At 40.3% G+C, this 10,347-nt stretch overlaps 1 protein-coding gene and 1 pseudogene across 2 annotated transcripts; one reads left to right on the top strand and one right to left on the bottom strand.

The window, feature by feature from the left end:
- Positions 1 to 267: 267 nt before the first annotated feature.
- On the bottom strand, positions 268 to 2,103 carry LOC307109324 (heterogeneous nuclear ribonucleoprotein A1-like; annotated as a pseudogene). The gene is made up of 3 exons: positions 2,049 to 2,103; positions 537 to 1,171; positions 268 to 377 (listed from the first exon to the last, which is right to left on the bottom strand). The product of its transcript is annotated as a heterogeneous nuclear ribonucleoprotein A1-like (transcript).
- A 5,470-nt stretch (positions 2,104 to 7,573) lies between these two features.
- On the top strand, positions 7,574 to 9,496 carry LRRC4C (leucine rich repeat containing 4C; the record flags this gene model as incomplete). The annotated part of the gene is made up of 1 exon (XM_079787461.1): positions 7,574 to 9,496. One exon carries the CDS (start codon positions 7,574 to 7,576, stop codon positions 9,494 to 9,496), a length of 1,923 nt encoding a protein of 640 aa, XP_079643587.1.
- Positions 9,497 to 10,347: the final 851 nt, after the last annotated feature.

The following is a 10,347-nucleotide window of genomic DNA, read 5'->3' as shown; positions in this document are numbered from 1 at the left end:
CCTTGGCGTATATCAGCTTTGTCCTTAGGCTTCCTCCTCTCTTGGCCACATGATGGCTACAGAAACTCCACGCATCTTATCCTCACAAGAGTATCCAGAAACAGAATAAATAACTGCTGCTTTTTTTTTTAAGACAAATGTATTCATTGTTAAGATCAGACTATTACATTTAGCAATCAACAGCATGAGTACAAAAAATAAATCTACATTAAAACCCTTTGTTGGAATGCTTTACAGTTTCCACAGAACAGAAACTAAAATAAACTGTTATACAATTAGCCACAGATAACAATCCTCAAAAATTTTTTGACCATTCACATGTTGATTGTTGTAATTGCCAAAATCACTGTAGCTTCTGCCTCCTCCAAAATTGCTTCCTCTACCACGTCCACAGCCCCCTCAGTGTCCTCCAACATTATAGTTGTCAAAGCTGCAACTCCTGCCATAGCCACCACCCTGGAATCCATAACCCTCTCCACCACTTCCATAGCCTCTGCTTCCTCTAAAGTAACCAGGACCACCTCCTGTATAACCACCATCATTACCAAATCTATTATAGCCATCCCACTGCCATCCTACTCACCTCCACCACGGCTGCCACCAAAGCCACCTGGACCTCTGGAGTTTGAAGTTTCTTTCATGATCAAAGTTGTCATTCCCACCAAAACCACCTCCACAACAACCTCTGATATTTCCACAACCACTCTAAGCTCTGGCTGGAGGAAGCACCAGCCATCTCTTGCTTAGACAGGCTCTCCTTACTTCCCAGTGTGGCCATTCGGAGGATGGTGTTTCTTGTATACAGTCATGATCATCAAAGGTTACAAAAGCAAAGCCTCTCTTTTGGCCACTGCCTTGGTTAGGCATGATTTCAATCACTTTATTTTCCTATACTGTTCAAAATAATCTCTTAGGTGATGTTCTTCAGTGTCTTCTTCAATACCACCGACAAAAAAACTATTTCATAGTTAAGTGGGCACCAGGTCTAATGAAAAAGCCCTCTCTGGTTCCACAACTCTTCCCTCCACTTCCTGTGGCCCTGCATTCACGGCTGCATCCACCTGCTCCACGTTGGCACACGTGACAAACCCAAACCCTCTGGAGCGCGTGGTGCTTGGAACCTCATCATCACAGAATCTGCGCGCTGTTCCAACTCTTTGGGAGACTCTGACTTAGACATGACAACTGAGGGAGGAGACACTTCAATGATGCTTCCTCTGGGGCATCCACCGGCAGAAAGGAGTGATCTAACGAACGTATCTGCCCAAGAACTACTCCTTTGCTATGTGTTTCTTTTTATGTGTGGTTGAAAAAATTTCCCTAGAACCCGAGCAGCTGATTTATCCTTACATCTCATAGGCCAAATTGTGTCACATGCCCAGACCTAACCAGCCCCTGGCCATAGGAATGGTGCAGCCAAAGTTCTTCACCAAAGAACTCAGCAAACTGTAGTCCAAAAGTCAGCCCACAACCTGCTTTTGTGTGTCCTGTGAGTTAAGAATGTTTTTGCCTTTTTAAGTAGTTGGGGGAAAATTAACAATAATATTTTGAGATGATAAACTGTAAAATTCAAATTTTATATTTCAAATTTCATTGTCCATGCATAGTTTAATTGGAATATAGTTATACACATTCATTTCTCTTTTGTCTATAGCTACTTTCAAGCTATAATGACGGAATTGAGTAGTTGCAGCAAGAGACCATATGATCTGCAAAGCCTGAATATTTACTATCTGGACCTTTCCAGAAAAAGTTTATTTAGTCCTAGCTTAAACCAAATTCTATTCACCCATCACTGCTGGGTCAGCCTCTCCCTAAGCAGATAATATGATTTTGTGTGTGTTTTTTAAAGGTGAGTGTGATTTTTTTCTTTAAAGATGGGAGTGAATTTTCCTGAACAAAGTTTTCTTGGGAAAGAGTAAAGGAGTAGGATGTTGATTAGGCAACAATCAGAGAGAGAGAAAGAGATTGAGGTTCAAGCACATCTTAGATAAATATTCCACCTTTAGTGTTGTAAAAAGCTGACTCCCAAAATATTACCAACCAACCTGTTGACAAGACAGTGCTGAGTTTATTGTTCACTAGAGTGAAGGAGAACACCATCCCACAAAGATTTAGGAGTGTCTGTGAGAGAAGTGGTGGAATTGGCCCAGAATTTATTGAGAACTGTATGGTTTTCCAATGTGAGGACTTGATTGGAACTGCATAAGAGTTTTGATACAACAGTCCATGACTGGTGAAAACAGCCAGGCGGGGTGATGGAATCAAGATCTTAGAGCACAACTTCCATTAATGCTTTCCTTGAGAGAGGTGATGGATCATTAGGTAAGTTTCTATAAGGACAATGAAACAAACCATTTGCTTTGGCAGGAGAGTCCCAGAAGAGGCTAGAGATGCTTATAAACACAGTGAAAAAGCAAAATCATGTTGATGTTCATGGTAATGTGGGGTGTTGGGTTCTCTGTGTCCCTGCTGAGTGTGGTAAATGGTTTTGGTACTCAGTGTTTAGGGAGGTTTGTTGTTGTTATAAATGAGTCTGAGTATATGTGTCTTTTGGGGACAGGGGGGTTGGATGGTTGTGTTTAACTAAATGTATCTTTCTCCCCCCTTGCTTCCAAACTAGTTCCAATGTCTAGACAGTTTATGCTGACTTAGCAATGATGCTGTGCTAAATAAGGCCTCCCGTTAGCTACTCTCTGGCACTCAGTTCCTCCTGTATGTCTCGGTGCAGTGAAGCACAGGGCAGAGAAAAAAGAAAGGTCTGTTGACAAAGTCAAGCTCTCCTCTGGGACCAGGCTAAAAGTATTATAGTTTAATTTAAAACCCATGCAGATCCATTTGTAAATAAACGCTGTCAGATGACATCGTAATGGATAGTGCAGTGCATACCTTTAAATTGATTTCCTTTTGATGTGATAAAAACATCTTATGAAAGAGATGTGGAAACGTGGCTTTTTATGTAAAGTAACATAATTTAGATTTTAAAGTAGAAAAAACATTTTGTTGATAGTAGTTTATTTGATTCAATGACTGTACTAAGCATTGTTTGCTGTAGGTTATAAATCCGCTTTGAAACAGTTATAATTCATAAATCATTACTTATGACTGATTTATGGAAAATCTTATTAATTGCAATAGGAGAAAAAGACCCTGAAGTAAGCAAGAAGTAAAAAATAGAACAGCCTGGGGATTACAAGAGGACAGGCATATCTACCCTGCAATGAATAGTAATATCATATTTGCATGTTTTATTGATAGCATGTGCCTGATCATACCAGTTAATCCATACCACAACTTTGAATGATAAATATTATTGTAAATCCTATCTTATATGAGAAGAAGAAACTGATTCCCATCAGCTTATTTTTAATATATATTAAATATTTATTATATATTGCTTATTATGAGCCAGTAATGTTACATATATTATGTGACAGCCCGAACAAAAGCCTTTTGAATGGATAACACTGTTGTTCGCCTTTCCCAGATGGGGAAAGTGAAGTATGGACAGGTGAGTCTTCTCAATATAAGATCCTGAGTTTCAAGCAGGCCTAAGGAATCAGGAAGTCTTACACCAGAGCCTTCTCTCTGGGCCACTGGACATAACTGTTTTTGCTGTTTCATACTTTAAAGAGAAAAAAAAAGGTAGCAAATGGCAGAGTAAGGACTTAACTTTTTCACTTCTGTGCTGTTTCTAGTCAACCAGTTATATCACCCTCTGTTACCAGAGACCCTAAGATTCTGAGGAAAGTCATGGGGTGGGAGGTAGGCATAGAAATGGAGGGGCAAGGCCTTGGGTCCCTATTCCTAAAAACATCAATCAGTTAATGTATTAGGGATTTTATGTGTTATTCTCTTTTCTTTTCTTTTCTTTTCTTTTCTTTTCTTTTCTTTTCTTTTCTTCTCTTCTCTTCTCTTCTCTTCTCTTCTCTTCTCTTCTCTTCTCTTCTCTTCTCTTCTCTTTTCTTTTCTTTTATTTTCTCTTCTTTTCTTTTCTTTTTAAATTCCCAATTGCCTTAAGAAGTGTGTGGTTGGGGGAAGGGGAACACATCTAAAACTACACCAAGTCACACAAATGAAAACTCTTTGAGGGTCATGATTAGTGGAAATGTAAATAGGATTCTATTTAAAATGTAAATCTGAAAGGATTTTTAAGGTCATTTTTAAATTTACAACATAGGATCTGACTCATGGAATGAAACCTACCAACTACATTATTACCTATAAAGCCATCAAAGGATTAATAAGATGAGTGGGTCTCTGATATATAGCAATTAGTTATTGTAAAATGTAGATTTTATTATTATTCAGGTATGGTGAGGCCAACAAACAGATCAGGAGACAAGGACCATTAAAAAATGTTTGTTTATTTGTTTACCGACAGTTCCCAAGAGAAGAGACGCTGCCATGCCACACAGGGGTTGGTCAGGAGGTAGAAGGAGCAAGGGGAAAATGTGGAGCAAGAGCCTTTGTTGTGTTTTGTGAGAGAAGGCAAGGTAAATAGGCTTGGATGGACTAGTATGATCAACTCAGGGGGTACTGGACAAAGGGATATCTAGCCCTAGAATGATTAGGGGGCAGGGCTATTATTGGCCTGAATGTAAGAGTCATCTGAGAACCCAATAAAGGACATAGGGGGTTCAGATAGGTTGGCTTGCAGACATGAATGACACATTAGTATATATCACTTACACATATGCAAAGGCTTGTCATTAGATATTAACTATTTGCACATTTTCATCAGTCATTTTATTTAGTGCAGACAGCAAACCAGGTACTGTGTTGGCAACAGGCTAAGAAGAAGCCATCCGACATGACCTCTGACCTTACAGAGTTCACAGCCTAGGGCAGGAAAGAGACCCAGGCACAAAGGATCATAGTACTGAATGGCCTGAAAAGTCAACCAAGAGCCCCAATAGCCCAGAGGAAGGATGGAAGGACCCATGTTGTTCTGCCTGGGAAGTCCATGAAATACTAACTTAGAACCCATCAGTCAACTTTCTTTGCTGCCATAATGATGGAGATGTCAGCAAGCCTCTGAAGCCAAGAAGCAACCTATAACTTTAAACTTCACCTTCTTGAAACTCTGGTCCCTTTCGGTGGTTTTGTAAATGTGGATGTATATTTAAGAATTGCTAATAACAGCTGCCTTTTCTGAGTAAGGCATCTTCTATTATTGAGGGAAGCCTCTTCTCCATCTTGTGTGCCCTATGAAAATGCAGCCATTTAGACATGCTAATTCACACTGAGAACCTCCCATCAGTAGAAGAGCCAGCCCTTCGCACCCCCTCACCTCAAGCCCTTGAGTGGTGGGCAGGGAAGTGATGGCCAAGAAACTGGGCCAGTCTCTGGCATTGACTTCTCTCCAAGGCTCACTTGGAACAATAAGACCTTTTTAGCTGTTCTTAAAAACAAAGCTGATGATAGGATTCCCTTCTAAAAATAAAGCATGTCACCTGCAGGATGAAACAGGATTTCCTATGTGTGTTATACCTCTTGGCAGTCTGGACCTGATCTCAGCCCAGCTCCTATCCCATTCTCCTCCCCAGGCTTTTCCATTCTCCTGCCACAGGGAACTTGTCACTGTTCCCTGGATGGGCTAGTAGATTTCATGTGTCCTTGTCTAAACTTAGGCTGGTCTCTTGGCCTGAAATGCTCTACTTCTTCTAGAAAACAGAGATCAGATAACCCTTCCCTTTGAAAATTCCTAATTTGTCAGCACAGATTGAGTTGCTCTGCCATCAGTGCCTTTGTGTCAATGTGGCCTGGTCTCAAAAACATAGCAAATGTTTATTATTGCACTTCCTGAGTTTGTCTGTATTTCAGCTATTGAATTATAATTTGCTCAGGGGTAGGGATTATATTCTTCTATTTTATATGCCCAACACTTAGTAAAATGTTTGGCCAAGGGCAACAACAAAAACAGTAATAATAATAACAATAACGTCTAAAATTTATTGAGTTCTTACTACAATGTGAAAGGCATTGTTCTAAACCCTTTATCTACATTAATTAATTTTGTCCTCACAGCAACAATAAGGGGAATTGAACATTATCATTTGCATTTTGCAAGTGAGATATTGAACCATGGAAAGGATAAGTTAACTCCCCCAAGTCAACATGACATTAATACTAAATTAGTGCCTTTTTGAATTGGAATATGGTCAGTTCCTGGTATCCGTCCCCTCCCCCCGCCCCTTGTTTTTCAGTCAAAGAAATTCATAGAAGGGTCACTGTTTATTGAGATAAGAGATTTGGGAGAAGTCATTACACAGGTGCCCAATCCCTGGTATGCCAGTGGAGTGGGCCATATACTGGGTAACATAGGATCCTTGAGAATGCCTCCTTGCACTGGAAGAGATACAGAAAGTGAGTTATTTTATTTCTCTTAAAATCTACTTAGAAGAATAGGGATACAAGACATGTAATAGTTCTGTTATACTAAAATCTTTTCTATAAATAGACATTATACTTTATGGAAAATGACTTAATGTGTGATATGTCTAACTATAGGTAGCAGTCGGCTGTATTATGAGTTTTTGTATATGAGAATCTCTAGAAGTTCATGTACAATTGTGCACATCACTATTTCAGTGGATTTTCACAGGGTCCATAATGTAAGTTGCCAGTGTTTACAGTGGAGCTCACCCAAAGGAAAACTATTGTAAAGAAATGAATATATATTTTGCCTTCATTCTCACAGCAACTTTTTTTGTTGAGTATTTGAAATCATATGCCTCTGGACCCATCAGAGGAACATCTGAGCACTGGCTCTGTAATTACTATGTGAATGCACTCATGTTATTTCTATGCTAAACTTATTCATCCTGAAAATGGAGAATATAACAGTTCCTACGTCAGAGGAATGCAGGATTGGAAAGGATCAGGCAGGCAACCTATATAATTGCAAAGGGCCCCATTCTCAGCAGGGTCTACACTTAGCTTCATTTTTTTGTTGTTACGGATTTGAAATTCTTAATAATTATTAACAAGGCATCCCACATTTTCATTTTATATTGAGCTCTGCAAAGTATGTAGCCATTCCTGGATTAGGATTGTTTGTGAGGTGTATAGCCTGGGGTGCCTGGCACATAGAATAACCCCAAATAAAATGTCAGCTATTACTAATTTGCAAGAGATCTTTTAGTTTTGTGGGTCTAGGTCCCAAATTCTATTTTCTGAACTTTTCCAATTTGATCAGACAGTGAATCGAATGGTGGAGTACACCTCATATGTCCTCATGCATTCGGCTCACACTGATTGGCTATCACTCTATTAAGTTCCTCCGCTTCATTCTTCCATTTCTCTGTGATTGCATATCTGATGGAATAGGGACGGTAGATGGCTGCTAATTTGAAGTGCAGAAACATTTTTCTAAGAATATGAGACTCATTACTCAATAAAGGATATTAAATTTGTTGTTTTCCTAGTCTGAGAAATGATGGCTGATAGGCTGTTATCACTGGCATTGTTCCAGAAAGACATGTTGGAAGAGATCTAACCCTCTCTTTTTGCTCTTATTGTATTGCAGACTATTTGAGCTCCAGAAGGACCCACACCAGATAAATTATGAATGTTGAACAAGATGACCTTACATCCACAGCAGATAATGATAGGTCCTAGGTTTAACAGGGCCCTATTTGACCCCCTGCTTGTGGTGCTGCTGGCTCTTCAACTTCTGGTGGTGGCTGGTCTGGTGCGGGCTCAAACCTGCCCCTCCGTCTGCTCCTGCAGCAACCAGTTCAGCAAGGTGATTTGCGTTCGGAAAAACCTACGCGAGGTTCCCGATGGCATTTCCACCAACACTCGACTGCTGAACCTCCATGAGAACCAAATCCAGATCATCAAAGTGAACAGCTTCAAGCACTTGAGGCACCTGGAAATCCTACAGTTGAGTAGGAATCACATTAGAACCATTGAAATCGGGGCCTTCAATGGTCTGGCGAACCTCAACACTTTGGAACTCTTTGACAATCGTCTTACTACCATCCCGAATGGAGCTTTTGTATATTTGTCTAAACTGAAGGAGCTCTGGTTGCGAAACAACCCCATCGAAAGCATCCCTTCTTATGCTTTTAACAGAATCCCTTCTTTGCGCCGGCTAGACTTAGGCGAATTGAAAAGGCTTTCATACATCTCAGAAGGTGCCTTTGAAGGTCTGTCCAACTTGAGGTATTTGAACCTGGCCATGTGCAACCTCCGGGAAATCCCTAACCTCACACCGCTCATAAAACTAGATGAGCTAGATCTTTCTGGGAATCATTTGTCTGCCATCAGGCCGGGCTCTTTCCAGGGGTTGATGCACCTTCAAAAACTGTGGATGATACAGTCCCAGATTCAAGTGATTGAACGGAATGCCTTCGATAACCTTCAGTCACTGGTGGAAATCAACCTGGCGCACAACAATCTAACGTTACTGCCTCATGACCTCTTCACACCCTTGCATCACCTAGAGCGGATTCACTTACATCACAACCCTTGGAACTGTAACTGTGACATACTGTGGCTCAGCTGGTGGATAAAAGACATGGCCCCCTCCAACACAGCTTGTTGTGCCCGATGTAACACTCCTCCCAATCTGAAAGGGAGGTACATTGGGGAGCTTGACCAGAATTATTTCACATGTTATGCTCCTGTGATTGTGGAGCCCCCAGCAGACCTCAATGTCACTGAAGGCATGGCAGCTGAGCTCAAATGTCGGGCCTCCACATCCCTGACCTCCGTATCTTGGATCACTCCAAATGGAACAGTAATGACACATGGGGCGTACAAAGTGAGGATAGCTGTGCTCAGCGATGGCACGTTAAATTTCACGAATGTAACCGTGCAAGACACAGGCATGTACACGTGTATGGTGAGCAATTCTGTTGGAAATACCACTGCTTCGGCCACCCTGAATGTTACTGCAGCAACCACCACTCCTTTTACTTACTTTTCGACTGTCACAGTAGAGACTATGGAACCTTCTCAGGATGAGGCACGGACCACAGACAACAATGTAGGTCCCACTCCAGCGATTGACTGGGAAACCACCAATGTGACCACCTCTCTCATGCCACAGAGCACAAGGTCAACAGAAAAAGCATTCACCATCCCAGTGACTGATATGAACAGTGGGATCCCAGGAATTGATGAGGTCATGAAGACTACCAAAATCATCATTGGCTGTTTTGTGGCCATCACACTCATGGCTGCAGTGATGCTGGTCATTTTCTACAAGATGAGGAAGCAGCACCATAGGCAAAACCATCACGCCCCCACAAGGACTGTTGAGATCATTAATGTGGATGATGAGATTACAGGAGACACACCCATGGAAAGCCACCTGCCCATGCCTGCTATCGAGCATGAGCACCTAAATCACTATAACTCTTACAAATCTCCCTTCAACCACACAACAACAGTTAACACAATAAATTCAATACACAGTTCAGTGCATGAACCGTTATTGATCCGAATGAACTCGAAAGACAATGTACAAGAGACTCAGATCTAAAACATTTACGGCTACAGAAAACAAACAATTAAAAAAAGGACAGTTTATTAATAATGACACAAATGACTGGGCTAAATCTACTGTTTCAAAAAAGTGTCTTTACAAAAAAAAAACAAAAAAGAAAAGAAATTTATTTATTAAAAATTCTATTGTGATCTAAAGCAGACAAAATTATGTGTATTCCTCAGAACCTGTTTTTGCTGCACTTATTTCCTATTTTCGCATATCTTGTCCCTGCCTTCCCTGATTGCCATATTTTTCATAGATCTCAATTCCCTAAGGAACTGGTCTAGGAAATTTTGTAAGAATTCTGTTACACTTTGAGATTTTTATGGTGAATTCTAGTGGTGAGATCCAGTCTATTTTTGTCTTTCTTTTATTTTTCCTCTTTTATTTACCCCCTCATGCCCTCATGACGTAGTCCAATGGGGAATGCAATATTAGAAATAGATTTTTAAGAGAGAACAAGGAAAATAATGCAAGATCTTATATTTTTCATGTAATGACCTGTTCTGTATTTATGAGGAGGACCATTCAGTGGAAAAGGAGAAAAAAAAAAGTAAGCAAACAACAGATTAATTTACATATGAGCACCTATAAAACCCTGATCTTTTCAACAACTCTAGAACCAGAATTTGTAGTTCAAACGCTAAAAATAAGATTATAAATAAAAAATATTGTTGGTTTTTCTGTACCTGGACACAGCTCATTTGTAGTATGGTTCAAATGTAAGAAACTTAAAGGTAATTCCATTTTCTACTTTCTGAGAAAGAAAATACATTATTTTTCAGTCACAGCATCAAACACCATGGGGTCCTGTCTCATTAGGTTGACTTGAGTTTTGGATCTAT

The sequence above is a fragment of the Cnephaeus nilssonii genome (assembly GCF_951640355.1).
Source record: "Cnephaeus nilssonii genome assembly, chromosome: 13".
Taxonomy (NCBI): domain Eukaryota; kingdom Metazoa; phylum Chordata; class Mammalia; order Chiroptera; family Vespertilionidae; genus Cnephaeus; species Cnephaeus nilssonii.
The sequence above is the reverse complement of the archived record's forward strand: the minus strand, read 5'-3'. Positions and strand labels throughout refer to the sequence as shown.